Here is a 23,822-nt window from a genome sequence, read left to right on the forward strand (position 1 = left end):
GCCAGCACTGGTACCCAGTCCTAAGGAACTTGACTCAATACCCAGCCTGGACATTACCTCAACTTCCTCACTTACTGTCCCAGCACAACAATCAGATCCTGCACAGCCAACTCAAGACCTTAAATCTGGCAGCATGGCGGATAATGTAGTCATTCAAAACACACCTCTCACTAAAGCGGTGATGGATGTTATTTTGGAGGCCAGGAGGCCTAGTACCAGAAAATCTTATGCTGAAAAATGGAAGAGATTCTGTGTTTGGAACCAGGCGCAAGGTATTGACACGACTGTTCCAAATATTCCTCAGATTTTGCAATATTTAACTGAGATGCTGGACAAAGGCCTATTCTTTTCATCAGTTAAGATTCATGCCTCTGCCATTTCAGCTCATTACAATACAGAGCCACCTATTTTTTTTCTCATGCTTTATTAAGGCAGTACCTCAGAGGAGCAAAAAGCTTAAGGCCTCCAAGATCACCAATTCCTGCATGGGACCTCAATTATGTCTTGGAAAAGCTCACCCTGCCTCCATGTCCTTCAAGGATGCATCTGCAGTCCTTACAAATGGGTTGTCCTGTCGTCAGGCAGCCCTTCGGTCAGCCGGATTCCAAAGTCTGGGTCTGGCTTCGGCTGGTGTCGCACTTCACCCGACGTCATAGCTGCAGTTCTTCGGGTATAAAGGCATCAGCCGACGCCATTTTCCTCAGTCTTTCTTGCCGTGCTCAAGCAGAAGCTGTTTGCAAGTGCCGGTCGGTCAGATCCAGAGATTACTACTACTGAATACTACTTCGAAGACTTCTAAAAAGCTAAGTACCCCGTTGGGGACTCTTTCTTGCCTCAGCCGATGTCAGAAAAAGTGAATAACTGTTTAACTTGTGGGAAACAAATACCTCATAAAGATTTCCACTCTTACTGCTTACCTTGTTTAGGCCCAGACCACGACGTAGCAGCTTGTTTAGCCTGTGCTTCTTTAAACCGACGGACGCTTAGACGTCGGTCGGAATTTGCTGAGCAGTTTTTCGGCTCTGATTTTGCTTATATTATGCCGTTGGATCCACCGACTACACAAATATCCAAAAAACGCAAAGAAAAGGACCGACACTCGCGGTCTGCGGTTTCGGCCGAAACCGCGGTTAAGCAAACCGCGAGTGTCTCGGCTTCGGCTGAAACCGAGCAAGCGGTTCTTTCTTCAGCCGAAACCATGCCTTCTACCGAGGCCTCTTCTAACCTGGTAGAATCGGCTTCTGAAATCCAACCTGCAGTTGTGGTTTCTCAGGAATTATCTGACACTATTCCCTTGGATATTTCTACCCCTGCACGGGGAGCTGCTAGGCCTCCTGCAGCCATGTCAATTAAGGCCTTTGCCAGGGCTAAAGCAGCTAAAGCTACTAAGACTGTGCCTGTTAAGACCCCCTCTCACAGGCCCAGCTCCAGTTCCCAAATGCTTTCTCTGGCAGAGGATCTCATTTCTTTAATCAGGGATCCCAACCTCATCCAGACAGGGCCTCTCAACCACCTCCAGAGAAGAGACCTAGAGCAGAGCCCCCTGAGCCTGTGTCCTCGGATGATTCTTCTGATGATTCAGGCAATACAGACCCTCCAGAGGCTCCTTATTCCCCTTACGAAGACTCTGATGCTGAAGAGTCCATCCCTTCTGCCTCTCCACCTGAGGAATTTTCCTTTGGGGAAACCTTGCATGCTATGAGGGAGCAATTTCAGTGGCAGGGCCAAGATTTCTCAGACTCCAGGAAAAGGCTTAGAACCTTTTGGATTTACCACAACATAGGCCTTTAGCTATACCTCCAGTTCTTTCTGTTGTAGATGATGCATTTAATGATGCTTGTACTGCTCCTGATTCATTACCTCCAGCCCCTGCTAAGCCCGATAGGTTCTACAGGGTCCCGGACACACATCACCATTTATACAAGGCTCCTTTTGCAGATCCCAAGACTATGTCCCAGGGGCCTAAGGCAGTAGCATCTACCTCTGCTAAAAATCCCCTCCCCTCAGAAAGGGAATCCAGGTCCTTAGAGAGATGGGGTAAAAAAGTTTACACCTTGGCTACTCTGTCAGCTAGGGCCTTGAACTGTCAATTTCATATGATCCAATATCAGGAGTTTATGCTTGATCAGTTAACTAAAAAACTGTCCTGTGATGAACCTTTAGATAAGAAATATGTTCAGGAAATGGTACATAACATTCAGCAAGTTAGTAACCATTCTTTAAAATGTGGCTATGATGCACTGGAGGCTTCCTTTAGATCAGCCATGACTGGCACAGTTATCAGAAGGCATACATGGTTGAAAGAGCAGGCCTTACCAGACCATGTCAAATCAAAACTATTAGATGCTCCTATGGACAAGGTCAATTTATTTGGTTCTCCTGCACAGCAGGTACTGAAGAAAATGGAAGAGAAGGCAAAATCTGTACAAACAGTGAAAGACTTCTTACAGGTTCAACCTCCAAGGTTTAGCAGGAATTGGCCCTCCAAAAATTGGTCCTTTCCAGACTCCTCTAAAGCACAGAGAGGCAGGAATAGGCGTTCAAGAGGCAGAAATCAATCCAGGGGTGCCTACAGGGACGCCAGTGGCAGGGCAACAACCAGCGAGGCACGGACGCAGCCACCACCACTGCAACAGGACAATCACAGTGACTTGGCTCTGGCACCGCCTACCAGGGAACAACTAGAAGCACCCTTAGGCGGAAAGCTAGCCTTATTTTCAAAGAACTGGCATTACATCACAAGGGACAAGTGGATTTTGCAAACTATAGTCCAAGGTTACAGGTTTCATTTCCATACTCTACCAGGAAAAAGAGTAATGCCAAACCTACCACCAAATCAAAAGGCAGAAGCTCTAAAACAAATAGCTCAATTAGTAAGGATGAGAGCTGTGGAAAAGGTACCATCTATGGAACAAGGAAAGGGATTTTACTCCAGACTCTTCCTGGTACCAAGAAAAGAGAAAAAATGGAGGCCTATTCTCGACCTGTCCGCTTTAAACACATTCCTCATTGTTCCAAAATTCAAAATGCTGACTCTACAGCAGCTTCTTCCCATGCTGGGCAAGGAGTCTTGGCTGGTAACTCTAGATCTCAAGGAGGCATACCTGCACGTCCCCATACGACCAAATTGCAGAAGATACCTCCAATTTCTTGCAGGATCAGAGCATTATCAATTCTCAGCATTGCCCTTTGGCTTATCTACTGCGCCCAGAGTGTTCACGAAATGCCTGGCATCAGTAATCGCTCATTGCAGACTTCAGGGAATCCAAATTTATCCCTACCTGGACGACTGCCTGATACAAGCGGACAACAAAAACAAGCTAGCAGAAGACTTGCAAAGAGTCATTTACTTGCTGCAAGCCCTGGGATATACAGTCAATATAAAAAAATCAAGGCTGATACCATCCCAAAGAATAACCTTTTTGGGTGCAGAGCTGGACACATCAAAGCAGATGGCATTCCTAACTGTAGAAAAGCAAGAACAACTTCCTCTCTACTTCTTGGCATTAACAAAGCAGGACCATCTAACAGCAAGAAAAGTACTACAAGCCCTGGGCTTCATGGCATCCTGCATAATACTGGTCCCTCATGCCAGGCTGCATATGAGAAAGCTACAGTGGTACCTGAAGAATTTATGGTCTCAACACAAACACAGCCTAGAAACCAAAATTCCACTAATCCCATGCCTGAAGCAAGAGTTCCTATGGTGGGCTCAGGCCTGTCAATCAAACACAGGATTGCCCTTCTACAGCATTCAACCAAGTCAAACCATCACAACGGATGCCTCAGACCTCGGTTGGGGGGCCCACATGCTGGGCAAGTGCATACAAGGCTTATGGACTCAAGACCAGCTGCACCTGCACATAAATCTAAAGGAAATGTTGGCAGTAAAACTGGCAATCCAGACATTCAGACCATTTCTCCGAGAAGGGCAGTTGATGATAAGGACAGACAACACCACAGTTATGTGGTACATCAACAAACAGGGAGGCACACATTCATACCCTCTATGCCGGATGGCACTGGACCTATGGAATGTGGCTCTGAGCTACAACATTCAGTTACAAGCAATTTTTGTACCGGGAAAACAAAACATTCTAGCAGATATGTTAAGCAGAACTACCACGGATGCCCACGAATGGATGCTGCATCCGGACATATTCAAAGCCATCACAAGAAAATGGGGACTTCCAGAAATAGACTTATTTGCATCCCCACGCAATCACCAGCTAAAGAAATTCTGCACAAGGACGTACCACCCACTTGCTTGGAAGGTGGACTCCCTATCCTTCAGTTGGAAAAACCTGACAGCATATGCATTCCCACCACTTCCTTTGATGCACAAGGTGCTATTGAAAATCAAAGAGGACCGCCCAAGGATCATTCTGATAGCTCCAGACTGGCCAAGGCAACATTGGTACCCATTACTAAGGAGCATGTCTCGGGAACAAATATGGACACTACCCCTGGTTCCACTGCTGTTAACACAGAACAATTACAACATCCTGCATCCAAACCTGAAAACTCTGCAGCTGACTGCCTGGAACATTACATAAGATCAATTAACCCAAATTTATCCAAAAGGGTTAAAGACATTATCCTGGAGGCTCGCAGACCCTCTACAAGGAAAAATTATGCAGCAAAATGGAAAAGATACCTCATTTGGAGTACTGCAAAGGGAGAAGATGTGTCACGGGTAAACATAGCCAATATCCTGGAATACTTGGCAGAGCTCTTCCACTCAGGCCTGTCCTATTCCTCCATCAAGATACATGCATCAGCCATCTCAGCAGAATACAGCTTGGATCCTCCTGTCTTCTCACATCCTCTGCTCAGGCAGTTTCTGAGAGGAATCAAAAATGTAAAGCCTCCTAGGAAACCACCATTGCCAGCATGGGACTTGAACTTTGTGCTAGAAAAATTGACACTTCCTCCTTTCGAACCAGCAGCAACAGCAGAATTACAATACTTATCATGGAAGACTGCTTTCCTGCTGGCAATCACTTCAGCAAGAAGGGTTTCTGAACTACAGGCATTAATGGCAGTGCAACCCTTCCTGATCTTCCATCAAGATAGAGTGTCCATGAGAACAAACCCGACATTTATGCCTAAGGTGGTATCCAGAGTGTCTTTAAACCAGGCTATCCACCTACGTACATTCTTCCCAAACCCACAGAACAGGGGAGAAAGACTGTTGCATACCTTGGATGTACATAGACAGTTACGCTACTACCTGGACAGGACAAAGGGCAATAGAAAAACTGACCAGCTTCTGGTAGCATATGCAACAGGAAGGGAAGGAAAAGCAATTTCAAAACAAACAATCTCCAAGTGGATAGGAAATTGCATTAGATTTTGTTACTCCTACCATGGAAAGAAAACTCCAGAGAACATCAGGCCTCACTCTACAAGGGCTATAGCCACTACCACAGCTTTCTTACGAGGAGTGGCCACCAAGGACATTATAGAGGCTGCTACTTGGACCTCCGTGCATACATTTGCCAAGCATTATAATCTACCTTTATATTCTAGATCCCGAGCAGGTTTTGCCACTGCTGTTTTGCAAGGGATCCTAACTACACCATAATTTAGCTCTTTTCCTCCTCCCCCAGTTTGGCTATGGTATTCTACCCATTTGTAAGGACTGCAGATGCATCCTTGAAGGACATAGTACAGTTTTGTACCTACCATAAATGTAGATGTCCGATAGGAATGCATCTGCAGTCAGGATTACCCACCTGCCTTCCCCTCTGTGGTACTCCTAGGGTATTTGCCCATCTTATAGCTAGCTGTGGGGGGGGATCTTTCATGGTGTATTTGTTTGTATATAATGTACATACATGCTTATTTTTTGTGTTTGCTCTCTACTATTTGGAAACATTGGCATTTATCCAAATTTAGCCTTCCAAGAGGGCACCTGTCATCTGGGGCAAGAAACACTGAGGAAAATGGCGTCGGCTGATGCCTTTATACCCGAAGAACTGCAGCTATGACGTCGGGTGAAGTGCGACACCAGCCGAAGCCAGACCCAGACTTTGGAATCCGGCCGACCGAAGGGCTGCCTGACGACAGGACAACCCATTTGTAAGGACTGCAGATGCATTCCTATCGGACATCTACATTTATGGTAGGTACAAAACTGTACTTTTTGAGCCAGCCTCTTCAGCTGATATAAAAATTTTTATCATGGAAAACAGCTCTGCTCCTAGCAATAACCTCTGCAAGACGAGTTTCAGAGCTACAGGCACTCATGGCTGTGGAACCTTTTATCATTTTCCATCCAGATAGGGGTTTCTCTGAGGACAAACCCGACATTTATGCCTAAGGTAGTGTCCAGTGTGGCCCTTAACCAAACTATTAATTTGCCTACTTTTTACCCAAATCCACAGAATAAGGGTGAGAGACTTCTGCATTCTTTGGACATACACAGACAGCTGCACTTCTACTTGGACAGAACCAAAGCTTTCAGAAAGACTGAGCAATTACTAGTGGCATATGCTGCAGGATCTCAAGGAAAGGCTATCTCAAAGCAGACTATTTCAAAGTAGATAGGCCACTGCATTCATTTCTGCTATTCACAACATGGCAAATCAGTGCCTAAGGGCATTAGGCCACATTCAACCAGAGCAGCAGCCACTTTAGCAGCCTTCCTCAGAGGAATACCAACCAAAAACATTTTAGAAGCTGCAACCTGGAGTTCAGTGCACACTTTTACAAAGCACTATCACTTGCCACTCTACTCTAAATCCAGGGCAGGCTTTGCCACTGCAGTTCTGCAGGACCTCATAGCCACTCCTAATCCTATTTAGCTCCAGCCTCCCAACCTTAGCTTTGGGATTCAACCCAGTTGTAATGACTGCAACAGTGAAACACGATGAACATAGTACAGTTGTGTACTTACCATAAATGTAGATGTTCGAGTGTATTCACTGTTGCAGTCCAGGTTACCCTCCCACCATCCCCCTTTTCTCTGCTGGAACTTATCTGTACTTCTCTATTCTATACAACCTATGTGGTGTATTTGCTTGTAGATGAAGGAAAAGTTTACCTTTGTGAATGCATGCTATATTGACATATTTTTAGCCTTCCCTTTTGGAGGCACCTGACATCTGGGGCAAGAAAAACTGAAGAAAATGGCGTTGGCTGCTTCTTTTATACCCCTGGCGCACTGACGTCAGGGAGGAGGTGACAGCAACCGACGCTGGACCTAGACTTTGGAATTCAGGCCAACTGCGGGTAGCCTGCCAGCAGGATAACCCAATTGTAATGACTGCAACAGTGAATAAACTTGATCATCTACATTTATGGTAAGTACACAACTGTACTTTTCCTTGACTGCCTCCACCCATTTCCTCAGCTTTGGGAATCAACCGACATGTGATGACTGCAACAGTGAAACACGAAGAACATGAAGAACACGAAGAAATACAGTTGTGTACACTTACCATAAATGTAGATGTTCAAGTGTATTCACTGTTGCAGTCCTGGTTTCCTTCCCTCCATCCCTCTTTTTTCTCTTTTCTTACAAGGGACATATTGGTATTTATTTTCTACTGGTGGGGTTCTTCCACCAGAACCTGGCTCCTACTTTGGGGCTTCTGACAGGTTAGGGGAAAAAATGATGTAATGGCGTCGGCTGCCTTAATTTATACTACTGATGATCTGACATCAGTCCTGAAGTGACAGCAACTGACACAGAAATACTAAGCCTCTGGTATTCGGGCTGGCCGAGGGCTACCCTGGCAGGGATAACCCATATGTGATGACTGCAACCGTGAATACACTCGAACATCTACATTTATGGCAAATGTACACAACTATACTTTATATCCTGCAGACTGGTTTAAACCCTAAAACTGCCAAATTCATGGTGTGACTCAAATCAAGTGGCTTAATGAAACCACTGCTCCTCGCACTCTCTGAAAAACGGAACCTGTGTGCAGTGCTCTTAGCCAGTTAACAAAATACTTTAGATGTTCTGTAGCTCAATGAATATGCATTAGTATATAATAGTTGTAACTTTTGTAACCTGTCTTTGTTTTCTGAAGGCTTACAGACTGAAACACGACTTGCAAGAGAGCCTGGCAACAAAAGAAACAGCAGTATTGGATAAGGACTTGTTGACACAGCGTATTCAGCATCTGGAAAAGGATATTGAATCCAAAAAACGTACACAGGATGATCGGTCTAAGCAAGTCAAAGTACTAGAGGTCAGTCCAGCAAACTTCATCTAAACCATCATCATGTCTAGTTAACTTTTTTAATAACCATATTTGTTAATCACAACTAAAACAGTGACACTAGCACACACACATCACTTTAAAATAAATTGAACCATAGTAATTTTTTTATGCACTCCACACATTTCTCTTTTAGCAATTATTCACTCCAAGTTGAGTAAACTGTTCAGTTCCCTCCCTTAAACTTCATTCCTCCTCCTAGCACTATTCTGCATTTACTTCTATGAAATTTGCTCCTTTTTTTCCCTAAAGACCCCACCTCCAGTTCTTTTACCTCCTTTTCAGTGATCAGCATTTGAGGTACAGCTGGTTTAAATTTTGATTTAATTTTTCTAGTAATATTGGGGTTTTTTTGGCAGCCAGTAAAATTACATCTGAAGTTGTTAATCTTCTTCTTATTCATCACTGATGGGTTTGGTTCCGAGGCCTCGGAAATGAGTCGGCCTTATACCAAGCTTGCATGCACCAAAAACTCTCGAGCTAAGCTGCTACCCACAATGCCTTTCACTCAGTTACCTCAGATCTCGTTTGCCGCACAGCCATATAGCAGCTTTTCACCGAGCTCTCCAGCTAAGTGATTTATCTTATATATTTACAAGTTTTTGTGGAAATTGTTTTCTCGTTAGTTGCTTGTTCTTTGATATCTTTCTATACTCAGCTCTACCCACAGGTATCCCTTTTGTACCATTGTTGGTATTTTGAACTTTCTACCCTTGTGGTATCTTATTACCATTGTTGGTATTTCCTCTCTCTTTACTTTCTTCACTTTCCTCACTCTTTCCCTTTTGTGTGAGCGTGTGCACTATTATGTCTGAGAAGACGGGAACTACGGGGTTTAAATACTGCTCTTCTCCCAGTGGTAAACTTCCGAATAGCGACCTTCATGAAGAGTGTGTGTACCATTTGGGGGTTCCGCATTTGGCAAAACCCCCATGTGATATTTAGGTTCATACTAGGCTATCTGCCCTAGGGCATTTATAAGCCTAGCCAGAGTGTGTTTGGCTTTCGCCACCCATTTTAAATTAATTTTGCTATGCCCTTTTTCGAGGTTAGTATACTGTGCCTGTGATACCCGGGGTAAACCTACGATCTCCCATCCACTCATCAAGATTTCTCTTGAAGAGAGTCAATGAGGGACTCTGCCTAACCTGGACTGGGATTTTATTCCAGAGTGAAGGGAGCCTCTGGGTTATGAATCTGCCCCTCCAGCATGTCCTATTTATTTCAGTGCTGAGGCTCAAGTCTCTCGAGCGCATAGCTCGATGGGATTTGGATTTTATGAGGTGCAGCATGTCCATTAATTCCGGGTTGGACATGGCTTTATACATCAGGCACAGATCGCCTCTGAGCAGGTGGTATGCCACTAAGAAGAGCTGGAGTTTCTTTAACCGGGCAGCATATGGCATCTGTTTGAGCCCTTTGATCCTCTTGGTGAGGTACTTTTGGGGTCTTTCCAGTTGCTGCAGGTGTCTGGTAAGGTACATCCCAAAAGGGGCATTGTACTCAATTATGGGCCTGATGAGGGATGAGTAAAGAGGCACGATGACCTCCCCTGATCTAGATGTGAATCCCTTCATGATTAGGTGGGCTATATAAAATGTTTTTCTAACCACTTTGGCCACGTGGTTGTCAAATGAGAGATTGCTATCAACTTGGGTCCCCAGGTCCCTAATTACTTCTTCTGTACTTAATGGTTTACCACCTATGTGGTAATTTGTGGGCACTTTGTTTTTGCCAAAGGGGATGACTATACACTTTTTGGCATTTAGCTTGAGGCCATGGCTCTGGCACCAGTTGTCTGTTTCTATGAGGCCCTTTTGGAGGATGCTTGTGTCGGCTGGAGAGTCAATTATGGCACCCAGTTTGCAGTCATCTGCGAACTTGGTCAGCCACAGTCCTTCCGTGTTGGCCTGTACCTCCGAGAAATATATACCGAACAAGATAGGTCCCAGGACTGAGCCTTGTGGGACGCCACTTGTAACTGGTTTGGAGTCTGACATGGCTCCAGCAATTCTAACCATGTGGGTTCTGTCCTTGAGCCAGTTTGCAACCCATCTAGTGACATAGGGGTTTATATTTAAGCTGGTGAGCTTATCTATAATGCCCGAGTGAGGTATTGTATCAAAGGCTTTTGCAAGGTCCAGGTAGGCTGTGTGGACCACCTTCCCCTCGTCAATGGCCTTGGTGGCTGTTTCAAAGAAATCAACCAGGTTTAAGAGGCAGGATCTGCCCTTAACAAAGCCAAACTGGGTAGGATCCAGTGTCTGTAGGTCCCCAATATCTTTATTTATGAGGTCCATGATGATCCTTTCCATAGCTTTGCAGACCACGCTAGTCAGGCTTATGGGGCGATAGTTTCCAGGATCCGTTGAGGTACCACCTTTGTGGAGAGGGGCCACTGTTGCTGTACGCCACTCTTTGGGTACATATCCTGTAGTAAGGCTGAGATTGAACAGTAGTTTTAGGTTTGGGTTTAGCTCTTCTTGGAGTTCATGTAGGACGCAGCCTGGGACACCGTCTGGTCCCATTGATGCTGTGTTTTTTGCTTTGGAGAGGGCAGCTCTTACCTGAGCATCTGAGATGTCATGGGGGCAGCACTCTGCTGGGATAGATATTTGCCCTTTTGGTGGGGAGGGGGGGAGAGAAGTTTGCGCTGAACCTGTCAGCTAGGATATTGGCAATGTCTGTGGGTTCGGTGTATTTTTTGTCATTTTGGACTAATTCTGAGCATATCTGGGAATTCCCACCCAGGTTCCTAACATAACTAAAGAAAGCCTTGTGATTATCCTTAGTGTCCTGTGCAAGTTTTGTCTCGAAGCTGGCCTTAGACGATTTTATGAGTGCCCGTAGTTTTTTGCTAATACTGATCAGAGATGCCTTCCCTTTTTGGGATTTTGCTCTATCATGTAGTAGCTTCCTCCTTCTATTGTATAGTTTGTTTATGGCTGGGGTCCACCAGACTGCCTTTGGAGGATTGGGACTTGGTTTTATTTGGGATTGCATGATCCATGCATTCCTGAAGGTGTTCATAGACTGCGTTTATAAAGGATTCTGCGGTCTGGGCCGTATTTTCCACAGGCCCGGGGGCTTTGAAGGATTCCACCTCGGTTTTGAGGAGTGTGAAATTTGCTTTAGAGAAGTTTTTCACTGTGGTTTTCAGGGCAGTGTGTGGAGTCGGGATGTGAATATCCAGTGAGATTAGTTTATGGTCTGATCTTACCAGTGAGGGATACACTTCTGGTCTGGAGCATAGAGTCCCCATGTTGGTGATGATCAGGTCCAGTATGTTTTCCCCTCTTGTGGGAGTGGTAACAAGTTGTTCCATAGCATTTGAGTTTATAAATTCTAGGAACCTTTGGGCTAGGGTGTTGGAGCTAGAGTAATGCTCCCAGTCTATGTTTGTGTAGTTGAAGTCGCCCAATATAATGGTGTTTGGAGAGACCTTCATATTTTCCAGTGTTCTCAGGAAGGCCAAGTGGGGTTCCTGGGTTTGGGAGGGCGGTCTGTAGCAGGCTATAAACTGGAAAGCAGTTTTACCCACTGTTAGTTGCACATGGATAGTCTCTGATGCTTCGTGCTGTGCCACCAACCTGGAGGTGTGGGTATCTTTGACGAATATTGATACTCCCCCTCTTTTTGTGGTTCGGTCCAAGTTTTGGGGCCAAAAAGCATGGTATGAGGTATAACCTGGTAGTGCTGGGGTGCTCTCGGGAGCCTTGAACCAGGTTTCTGTTACTGCACAGATATCGATGTTCTCCATGCTAAGGAGAGTTTCGAGTGCGTACATCTTGAGGTTTAGACTTCTGGCGTTGAGTAGCATTACTAACGTTTGTGCTAGCTTCAGTCAGCGGACGCGGAGTGAACATCTGAATAAATTGATTCTGAAGGGCCTGCTTTCATCACCTTTTTCGGAGACTATTTCTGCGTTGGAGGTCTCACCCCCTCCTTCTGTAGACAAGAAACGTCCTCGCTCAGACCCCTCTTCACCGGCTGGTGACAGAGGTAAAAGCCATAAGCACAAGGCCCAAAAGTCTTCCTCCATGCACCGTACTGCCTCCTTGGTTCCGACTACATCAGTTCCAAGTTCCACTCCAGGGCTCCTACCCCGGCAATGATGACTACGGCGCCATCTACTACCTCGGTTCCGACCAATTTGTCTGCCTCTGTCTCTGCACCGACGTCGCCCATCTCCGCTCCGATGTCAGTTCTGACAACTTCGGAGCCGTTCTTGACATCCACCCCTGTTGTGACCTCTGCCCCGAGCCCATTCTCTGCTCCAGCCATTCCATTGTTGCCAGTTTCTAAGCTGGAATCGCCAGTGCCATTCTGTGATGCACCACGGACCTCGTCTGTGGACCCGTTTGCCAGACAAGCCTGCAGCCCCTTTTTGGGCTGGCCTGATTCCCCCTCAAGGGCATCAGTAAGATCCACCAGGAGCCTTTCTGAATTGGATGCAGTGTGCCTTTTTGACCAGCTGCTGACTGTCAGGGGAATTTCAAATTTGCCTAGACCCTATCCCACTCCAGGCTTTGGGTCTCTTACTCCAGCGACCCTACATACTCTCCTCCCTTGGATCCCTCAGTTCCAAGGCTCATATACCCAATGTTTTAGAGAAGACCCCCTTCCTCGGCGCTGACAATGACAGTGTCTGAGGCCCCAAGGCCCCTTTGGGTGTCGTTTTTTTCAGAATCCCCACCCTCCCTCAATCTCATGCTTTGGGAGGTGGAATCTACTGTTATGGTCTCTGTTCTGACTGTGTTGTCATTTCCAGCTTCGGATCCGAGGGTGACTACCTCCCTGAGTTTGCTTGAGGCTCCGTTCCCGGGGGCAGACCTTGTGGAGCGTGGTGTGACCCCGGTTCGGATTTTGTCTTCTTCGGTTCCGGACTCCCACTTCTCTTCGAGCAGGCCCATTTTCCGGGTGATGGAGAGGGTGCTTGCTTCTAGCAATCCTCCCACATCGGTTATCCCCCCAGTTCCTTCTGAGCCACAGCTGTCAAAGACTGCGAGAGCACAAGGCCCAGGAAACCCCTGTCCAGAGTATTTCCTTTTTGAGTCTTCTTCGGATGCTTCCACCGAAGAACCCCCTCGGAAACGGGTATGTAAGAGGAAACATATGGACTCCCCAGAGCAGTCTCTCACAGAAGATACGGACTATGATGATGGCCAAGGATCCCCACGGTCACCCCCTGATGATGGCTCCTTTGGAGACATCATGGAAATCTTGAAACAGAGTGGTGACTGGAAGCTCTCCAATCCTTCCTCGGAAGAATCTGTATTCCTGCAGGCCTTTCGCTCTCGGTCCTCCTCTTCTTGGGTGACCCCCCCCCCCGCCGAAGAGTTGGTTAAGCTCATCGTGCAGTGGGCATGGAAGAGCCCGGATTCTGTAGAGGCCATCCCCAGTAGATCAGACAAGGTACTCTTCCCTCCAGAGGATCAACCCCATTGGTCTAGAGGCTTGCCAGTGGATGCTATGGTGGTGGCGGCAGCCACGAAAAAGGACCTTGCAAAAGAGAGTCCTGCTGTCCACCTGCCCAACAGAGAGTCCCGGGCAGTGGACAGGTTAGGGAAGCGAGTTTTTGCTTCAGCGATCTTTGCAGTCAGGTCTCTGAACTTTTTGGCACATTTTACGAGGCTCCAAAGAGATCTTATCTCTGAACTCTCTGGAACCCTCAATGGCCAAGTATCGGATGGAGCACAAGATAAAGTTGCTTCCCAACTTGCCACCCTAGAGTCAATATCAAATTCATCCATGAGGTTGCTGTCACACACAACCGAAGGAGCGTGTTCGGTGCTAAGGACAAGGATACATTAGCCAGGTGTGAGCAAGATGGGAAGACCTTGTCTGCAAGTGTGAGCAAGATGGGAAGACCTTGTCTGCTCTAGGCCTATGCTTTTCCAAACCTCAGTGTTCCTTCTCCAGGAATCAGAGAAGCGGAAAGATGTGGCACAAGAAGTCTCAAGGTCCTTTCCATGACGCATGTGGTGAGGACTCCCCCAGAGGCAGAGGGGGTTCCAATAATGGAAGACGCCCTTTTCAGGGCAGAGGGGGTCCCCGGAACAAGGGCTCCAGAGATTCCTTCTCGGGTAGACCGTATCAGCGCTCCTGAAGCGCTGCCCAATTGCTTTCCTCTGGAAGCAGTCGGGTGCATTTTTCTCTGCACTAAGCTGCCTGGCTCTCTCTCACAAGTGATCAGTGGGTGCAGAGAATCATTACCAGAGACTACCACATTCCCCTAATATCTTATCCAAGACTTCCAAAATCCCTTCCCGATGTTCCACCCAGTCAGAGGGAGGAGGCAGCTTCCGAAATACGAAAGCTATGTCAAAAATGAGCCATCCAACAGGTCCCTCCAGATCAGTGCAGATCAGGGTTCTACTCAAGATTCTTTTTGCTGCCAAATAAAACAGGGGACTGGAGGCCCATTCTGGATCTCAGCCAGCTAAACAAATCGGTAGTTCAGACCAAGTTCCACATGGTCACGATTCAATCCATCCTTCCCTTTCTGTGGTAGGGTGTGTAGATGTGCTCATTAGATCTCCGGGATGCATATTACCATATCAAGATGGACACGTGCTTCACGCGCCTCCTTCCCTTCTGGTTGGGAGCCAGTCACTACCCGTTCAGAGCCCTGCCTTTCGGTCTCTCGACAGCCCCCAGAGTGTTCACAAAATGCCTTGCAGTGGTAACAGCTCATCTGAGACTTCAGGGATTCCAGGTGTTTCCATGCCTAGACAATTGGCTCCTCTCCGCCCCAACTGAGCATCTATTGGTCAAGGCCCTCCGCTACACCCTGGTTCCAAGTAAGTCACTGGACATTACCTTACACCAGGAGAAATCCAACTTTCAACCCTCACAACAATTGGAATTCATAGGGGCAATATTCAACACACAGTCAAGCCTGATCTCCCTTCCTCTTCACAGGCGTCAGTGATTAAGGGCACAGGTTCAAGTGATTCTCTGTCGAAGAAAGGTGTCTGCAAGCAAAGTTCTCCTGGCCCTGGGGTATATGGCTGCAGCCATCCCTATTGTTCCCCTAGCCAGACTGCACATGAGATTACTACAGTGGCTCCTTCAGGCCCAGTGGATACCCAATCTTCATCCTCAGAGCTCACAGATGCTCATCACCAACACTTGCAAACAAGATCTCCTCTGGTGGATGAATACAAATGAAAATCTTTGGTGTTGCCCCTTCCAGACTCCCCAGCCCAGCGCCACGGTGACCACAAATACTTCCCTGATGGGGTTGGGGGGGCCACTTCCAGGGAAAGTCAGTCCAAGGCATGTGGTCCAATGTAGAGGTCAACTTGCATATCAATGTCCTGGAGTTAAGAGCGATGCTGTTGGCAGTGCAAGCTTTCCATTCGCTCCTTCCGTCCGGAACGGTTGCTGTCCAGTCAGACAACATGTCCGTGGTGTGGTATATAAACAAAGAGGGACCAAATCCTACCCCCTGTGTCATGAAGCCATGAGAATCTGGCAGTGGGCGATAGCTTCCAACAGCTTTCTGATCGCAACGCATATCCCGGGGAGCTCTAATGTGATTGCCGACAGGCTAAGCAGATGCATTCTCCATCCTCACGAGTGATGTCTCAACCCGAGTGTGGCGGAGGAAATTTTCTGCCGTTGAGGCCAGCCATGCTGTGACCTTTTTGCCTCCCCCTCAAACATAAAATGCAGCAGCTACTTTGCCCTCTTTCCCCCTCTCTGGGAGTCGCCGAGAGACACTTTGATTCACGATTGGCCCACGGGTCTCCTTTATGCTTATCCTCCGATTCCTTTGATCCCCCTTGTTCTAAGGAAAGCCATTCAGTTGAGAAGCAAAGTGATCCTCACTGCCCTTTTCTGGCCTTGTCAAGTATGGTTTCCCTTCCTCCGACCTCATCTGCTACAACCTCCTTAGATCCTAGACACTCGTCAGGACCTCATATCTCACCCACGAGGGCTGATTCCCCCGAATCTGTCCACTCTCAAGCTGACAGCTTGGTTTCTCCACTTCCATTAGTTGCCAAGCAGGAAACCCTCTCTTCACCCGTATGTGATATTATGTTGGCCTCTCATAAACCATCCACCAGGAAACTTTACAGGGACAAATGGAAAAGATTCTCTATTTGGTCACATAATCAGAAGCTAGGGCCATTCTTGGTCCCCGTAGCCACAATTCTTCATTACCTGGCTGAACTGTTCCACAATGGGGTGTCAGCTTCCACCATTAAAGTCTATCTAGCAGCTGTTTCCAACTTCCATAATGGTTCAGATGGCGTCCCACATATTTCCTCTCACCTTTGCAAGACTTTCCTCAAGGGTATTTTCCACAGCAGGCCTCCCAAAGGCAGTCGGTGGAGGCATGGAATCTCTCCTGGGTTCTGCAGTCTCTTTCTCTACCCCCTTTTGAGCCTGCTGCGACATGTGATCTAAAATTCTTGTCATGGAAATCCTTATTTCTGGTGGCTGCCACCTCAGCCAGATGAATTTCTGAATTACAAGCATTTAGTATCAAGAGCCCTTATCTGACCTTTCATAACGATAGAGTATCACTTCTTACTAACCCATCATTTCTCCCCAAAGTGGTTTCTGACCTTTTGATTAACCAGTCCATTGGAGCTCCCTGTGTTCATCCCAAATTATTCTAACAAGGGAGAATACTGCCTACATTCCTTGGATTTTCATAGACAATTATGTTTCTATCTGGACAGAACTAAATCCTTTCACAAGTCGGACCAGCTTTTCATTTCCTTTGCGGGTCCTAGAATGGGAGGTGCAGTATCGAAAGTTACTTTGTCTAAATGGCTCAGGGATTGCATTGCCTTCTCATATTCGCTTACAGATGGATCTAAGCCTGGCCAAATCAAAGCTCACTCAACTAAGGCTATTGAAACATTGGTTGCCTTCCACTCTAGGGCCTCCATGGATGATATTTGTGCAGCTGCCATTTGGGCTAAGCCCCATACCTTTATCAAGCATTACAAATTGGATCTGATCTCCAGGGGAAGAGTGAACTTTGATTCACTGGTTTTCAGGAATGTTCTTCCATAAGGGCCACCCAGGTTCTCCAAGTAGTTGGGGACTCGGTCCCATCAGTGATGAATAGGATGAAGACTAACAACTTCAGATAAAGAAGTTATGTCTTACCATAACGTTCCATCTGAGTTGTTGATCTTCTTCCATTCATCACACCCTCCCACTGACCCCTTCCAAAGGTTCCTGGCAGATCTTCTGGGTCTTTATGGTGTCTTAGGGTTTCTGCGCTGAGATGGCCTCTGACTTGTTTCTTCTTCTGTATGTTGCATACAAACTCGATCTAAGGTAACTGAGTGAAGGACATTGCGGGTAGCAGCTTAGCTTGAGAGTTTTTGGTGCACGCAAGCTTGGTATAAGGCTGACTTGGTTCCAAGGGCTCGGAACCGAACCCATCAATGATGACTGGAAGATCATCAACCACTCAGATGGAACGTTATGGTAAGACATAGCTTCTTTATTTGGGCCTTACTGTGTGTCTAGGCTGTTCAGAGTCTGTGTCCCAGCTCAAAAAATCTTTTCCTTAGTTACAACAATTTGCTCACCCAACATTTCTCACAAAACACTCTGTAGGGAATTTCTAAAATCTGCCAACTCTTTACAATCCCAGAACACATTCCCAATTACCAATATCTTTCCCAGCACATCTCCAGCATTTGCTATTTACCTAAGGAAAATTGACTGACATCTGCCTAGGGTATAAAAATAGCTATGCAAACATTTTCATGCAAAAATCACAAAGCTTCTGGACCTTGTTGCATACTTTGGAGCAATACAGATGCATTTTCATTGTTTGTTGATAAACTGTCTTTCCACTCTTTTCTAACCTTCTGTGATTGATTCTTAGAGTTTTCATACAATAATTGTATATGCTGTACTAATTATCCCTTTTGTAACAACTGCATTTGTTCTAGACTCAACCAAAATCTTTACCATAGCTGATCTTTCACTTAACACATTCATGTACTACCTTCCTTTTTGCTTGTATTCTGATATCAGCCACTGGTACTGAAGACAGTCTCTAACCTGTAGCCCACATTTCTTGGCCTTATCCTTCTTCGTTGACTTTCTCCCCCTAATTGTCTGCTCCCAATACCTTGTTTTGTTTTTTTTTTTTGCCAATTTTCTCCAGTAAATTCCCACTCCCTCTTGCCTATCTTCAGTACCCTTACTTGCAGTAATCCATATGGCTAAAATCTCCTTTCTCCGTTCCTAGGTTGGCTTGGGTTTTAGAATACTTTCTGATGTTTTATAAATTGTAGTGTTCTGTGTGGTTGTTCTTAAATACCCCTTAAGGACCTACAGCAAAATCCTGCTATCTTCTTATTTCTCAAACTCCCTCCTCACCATTTCACTATCACCCCTTTCCACTTTGATTTATAACCTTCTGCTTGTGTTGTGCATATTAGCTTTAATTTCTTAGCTCTAAAGTTATTCCTTCAAGTCAGGTAATCCTATATCACCTTGCTCTAGGGGTAGGATCAGTTTTATCCCACTTAATTAACTGTTGACCTGTACCCTCAGCTCTTGAAAATGTCCGTGTCGGTAGTACTACAGATAGCACACTCAACTTTGGTGCAGAAGGGTGTGGGTGCTATTCTCCACACCAGGTAGATCAATTGCTGATGCTGCAGTGCATCATAAGGGATGTTGCACTCCTGACTGTACCGTCCTTATGATGAGACAGTAAACTGAGGTCGCATCTGCTTGAGTTGATGGTATCTCAGGTGGATGTAAAGGATCCCATGATGGCTATCAAAAAGAGTAGGGATCCTTTATTTATGTACAACAAAAAGAGCTCTTACTTGCTGCATATTTACAAATATACAAATATATAGATATACAAACAAATTTACACATATTCATACTTTTTTAACGATCATATGAAATGTTTATCCTTATTAGACCCTCACTCCTTTTTCCATAACCACTATCTGATTTTACTTAATATTGTTGCTAAAATCCATTTACCATTAAACATAATTTAATTTATTCTTTCATTCCCTGTAACACGTGATGTAATTTTATCTATCCTTTTAACATATTCTTTATTTCTGCTCTTAGAATGTCCGTATGTAATCATATCCATGTTAATTTTATCCGCTTTTATATCTTCAGAAAATCTTCAAGTAGTTTTCCCCATAACTTTTTATTCTTTTTACATTACAAAAACACTTTCAGTAGTTTCTTGTTTTTGACAACACAAACATATTCTATAACATTTTTTACATAGCATATTTCCTTGCATTGGTAATTTGTTACTTGTCCCCACAAAAAATCTTGACATTTTACTTTCTGATAACACCATTTGCTTTTATTTTTATAGCTTTAATTCTTTTATCTATTAGATTTTCCCATGGTTTTACATAGTAATGTTTTAGGTTCATATGTAAGTACTAGGCTATTGGCCCTAGGGCCTATACAAACCTAGCCAAAAAGGTACCCTGGCTTTCACCACCCAAGAAAATTATTTTCCTGTGCCCCTGCCAAGCAGAACCACAGAAGTGATCCACGGGGTGAATTTCCTATTACCCATCCAATCATCAAGATTTTTCTTGAAGAGTGCTAATGAGCTATCATTGCATTCGTATGCCATGCATTTCTTTTTCTATATCATCAATTTTTATTTTCCACAAAAATATTTTTTGGTAACATTTTATTTCTTCATTTACACACACTTTTCTCATTTACTCTTTTTTTTACCATATCCCAAAATTTGTTATACTTGCATTTAAATAATTTTACTACTAATCTCTCATTTTTTTTCATTTATCCATGTTTTACTTTGTACAAATCTAGTAAAGCAGCACATACCACTGGGTTAATTAACCCTAAATCTCCTTCCTATTTACTTGCATACAAACCTCATCTTTACTGGGTTTAGTCTAGAACCCCACATAAATAAAAAAAATCTGCAATAATTCCATTTCGGATACTATTGGCCACTTAAAGACACTTGCTAGGTATGCTACTTTTCCCATCTGTTCTGAAGTTATCAAATAAGCCCTTTTTATGAATGATAATTTATATGTTCTGCAGAAAAGACAGGTTTGTTTTATTTCTTCTATTGTTTTTCCCCATTGAATTTTGCTTGTATCTTTATTCACAAATGTTATACCTAACACGGGCAGTTCATTCTTTGTAAAATATATAGCCCCTATCTTTACTACATCACCTGAACCTTTACTTTTCTCTTTATTTAAAGCCATCTCTGTCACCTCTAGACACTCATTTGTACAACTTATTACTTTTTTCCAAGTTTTATTTTTTTGCAGTTATTATAATGTCATCTGCATATGTTAACAGCACTGGAATTCTTAGCCATTTAGGTGTTATATACCCTGTCTCCTTCATTTTTGTAATTTATTTCACATGCTATCATATTCATAACTACTGGAAAGAGTATACAGCTCTGTGGGCATCCCTGTCTTACACCACTGTTCATATGTACATCTTGGATTAACTAGCCATTTACAAGTATTTTTACTTTATTATTGCTATACGCTGGCATACATAATTTCTTAACTTTCTCACTTATATTCTTTCATTATTACCCATACGATTTCATGTCTAATTGTATCAAATGCCTTATTAAGGTCACCTGTCATTATTTTCACTTCTTCTTTTCTATTCATAATATCCACAATTTCTCTAAGTATCATTAACAATTATTGACAACCCATCCCTTTTAAACCATGTATACTATCGTCTATAAAAATTTTCATTGTAGATTTGAATCTCATATTATTTTCAATAAAGATCTTATAGTCATTATTTAATACTATTTGTCTCTGTTTTAATTGTCTTCTATCTTCCTTCCTACATATGAATTTAAGTATTCCACTACATAATTCTTTATACATAAAACCTTTATTTAACCATTCATTCAAAATCTTTAAAAATACTTTTTTTTTGCCAGTACCTTAAATTTTTATACATTTCATACCCTATTCCATTTGGTCCTGCTGTCTCATCTCTATTTACTTGTCCTAATACTTCATCTAGCTCATATAAAGAAGTCTCCTTTTCTATCTCTTTATTCTCTTTTTCTGTTAACTTTTTGTTACTTTCTATGTATTTTTTTTTACTACCTTCTTTTTTTAAGCATCTCTTGTAGATATTGTACCACACTATTCATAATCGTTTCATGTGTTCTATTTCTGCTTTTATATTTTATTTCTTTCATTACACTACCATCTTCCTTTACTAATCTAAGTTACTCAATACTTCTCTTTTTCCTTGTAAAAATATTTTCGCTTACGACAATTCTTGTTTTTTCTTGATTTCTTTTATATAATTATCTTGTTTTTTCAAAGTGCTTTCTATCATTATGTTCCAAATCTTCCAAAGCATGGTTATATGTTCTTTTATAATTTTCTCCATTTTTCTCACATCATATTGCCACTGTAAAAGCATTATTTTTTTCCTTAAATATCATCCATCATTCAGAACAATTTTTATAAAATGTTCTCATAGCAATATGATCTTTCTATAACTATATTACTAATCTCTTTCTTTTTATGTTCCATGCTTTCTCATTTATCATTTTTATTCCCTTGCCTATTTTTTTTACATTCCTTGTTTTCCTTTATCTCTAACTATATTGAAGATGGTGAGAAAATCCTATTTTGCCTGCCCCCCTATAACGAAACCTTCTTATACTATAAAATAGTCTAGTTTAGTTGTGTACGTATCCCTTTTTAAAATCCACAGATTTTTGTTCCAAAGTTTTAACTTACCACATCGAATAACTTATAACATTTTTATATCATTCCCTTTCTTTTGTACTTGCCACTTAAATCACAGTTAGTGTCATTATTTAAAACGGCATAGTCTAAAATCTCATGAAATAAACTTTCCTTTTCTTTACAGTTAGTCTAAGCATATACTGTTATACTTCTAAGTAACTTGTTCTTTCCGTTTTAAATCTACAGTGGGTAACTTTCCCATTTTTCCTAAAGTTACATCTAATGTCTGTACTCTATTTTTACAGAATATGGCTATTGCAGAACATCTCTCATTTCCCAAATTCTAGATTCTTTCCTCCCTGTAGTTTCTCTGTTTGTAATCTTTCTTCATTTGTTAAAAGTCCTGTGTCTTCTAGTATAATTACATCTACATCACATCTATTACACCACTCAAAAGTCACTATTCTTCTTACTAGATTCTTAGTACTATTCACATTTATGGGAAGCACTCCAAAGTTTTCAATTCCCCCTCTTCCTTATTCATGGTTTCTTAAGTTTATAGGTAATTACTAGGCTTAGCTGCCTTAATGGGCCATTCTAATCCTAGCCAATTTCCCTCCCAAAGCTGAGAATAAAACATTGTACCATGTGTCTGTGAGTCAAATGCTTTAACCATTATATCAACCCCCAACCATTAACTGGATATATTATTTTTCATCCTTTTCCTTCTTTTTTTTTCCTTTTGTAGTCGTCCCTTTAAGTCTTGTTTTTCTGTCTTTTACCCTTTTACCAGTAGACAGCTTTTTTTCCCTCTCACTGTCTCTCAGTTTATGCCTTCATCACTTATTTCAGAGCCTTCTCCCATGTCCTCTTTATTTTTTATCTATTTTTTTCTTCTATTTCTACTACTACTAAAATGTCTTATCTTTGTTCATTTTCTCTTTTCTTTTTCTTTAGTTTTATTTTCATTTTTGCACTCTGTCTATAAATGTCCGATTTTGTTATATTTATAACACTGCAATTCACCTTTTTGTATCATGTCCATTTTTCCCCACAAATAACATTTTCTTTAATCACAGTTACTTGTCAGTGACCTTCTCTTCCACAAAAAAAAAAGTTTTGGGTGGTCCCCAGTATTATAGCATGCTGGGTATATGTATAATTTTTTCTCGTTCCATTTTTAATACATTACAATCTCATCCACCAGTCTTTAAATCCTTTATCATAAACATTTGCAATGTCCAATATTTCTTTACATACAATTTTCAAATGTCCTTTCAAAGTCTCTGTCCACCTTTGTTTGAAAATTTTACAAGAATTTTCTTGTCTCCCTGTTAAATGCTTATTCCATAGGTTGCAGTCTTTCTTTTTTTTCATATTTTCCAAGACAATTTTTCAGTGAAAAGCAGTCTCAAATATAATGTCACAAAATGTCTCTTAATAAGAATAAATGCTCTTACCTCATGTGCTTTTACACCCAAAGGAGCTATTAAATTGACCCACACTTCACCTATCCATTTAGAGGTTCATAGGTGTGTACTAGGCTAATGGCCCTGGAGCCTTTACAAACCTATCCCATAGGATTACCCTGGCATCATGCCACCCGACCTTAGTTCCCAGTGTCTCTGTCAAGTAGAGCCACTGGAGTGATCCCCGGGGTGAATTTTCTGTTTCCCATCCACTCATCAAGATTTCGTTTGAAGAGGGCTAGTGAGGTGCTCTGTTTAACATGTATGGGAAGTCTATTCTATAGCATGAGCAGTCTCTGGGCTATGAACCTGTCCCTCCAGCACATTCTGTTGATTGTGGTAATGAGGTTGAGGTCTCTGGAGCGTGTGCTGTGGAGGGATTGGGATTTCTTTAGATGTAGTATTTC

The 23,822-nt window shown here is 43.2% G+C and overlaps 1 protein-coding gene across 2 annotated transcripts in view; it reads left to right on the forward strand.

Annotated features, from left to right (window-relative positions):
- The window catches only part of CGN (cingulin), a 1,354,172-nt gene that overhangs the window by 1,098,755 nt on the left and 231,595 nt on the right, over nucleotides 1-23,822 (forward strand). For both annotated transcript variants that reach the window (XM_044080636.1, XM_044080637.1), the window contains exon 15: nucleotides 8,049-8,210. In XM_044080636.1, coding sequence (XP_043936571.1) covers nucleotides 8,049-8,210 — 162 coding nt within the window. The remainder of the gene's footprint in view (nucleotides 1-8,048; nucleotides 8,211-23,822) is intronic.

This window comes from Protopterus annectens, chromosome 8.part0 (assembly GCF_019279795.1).
Source record: "Protopterus annectens isolate FY-2018-M chromosome 8.part0, PAN1.0, whole genome shotgun sequence".
Lineage (NCBI taxonomy): Eukaryota > Metazoa > Chordata > Ceratodontiformes > Protopteridae > Protopterus > Protopterus annectens.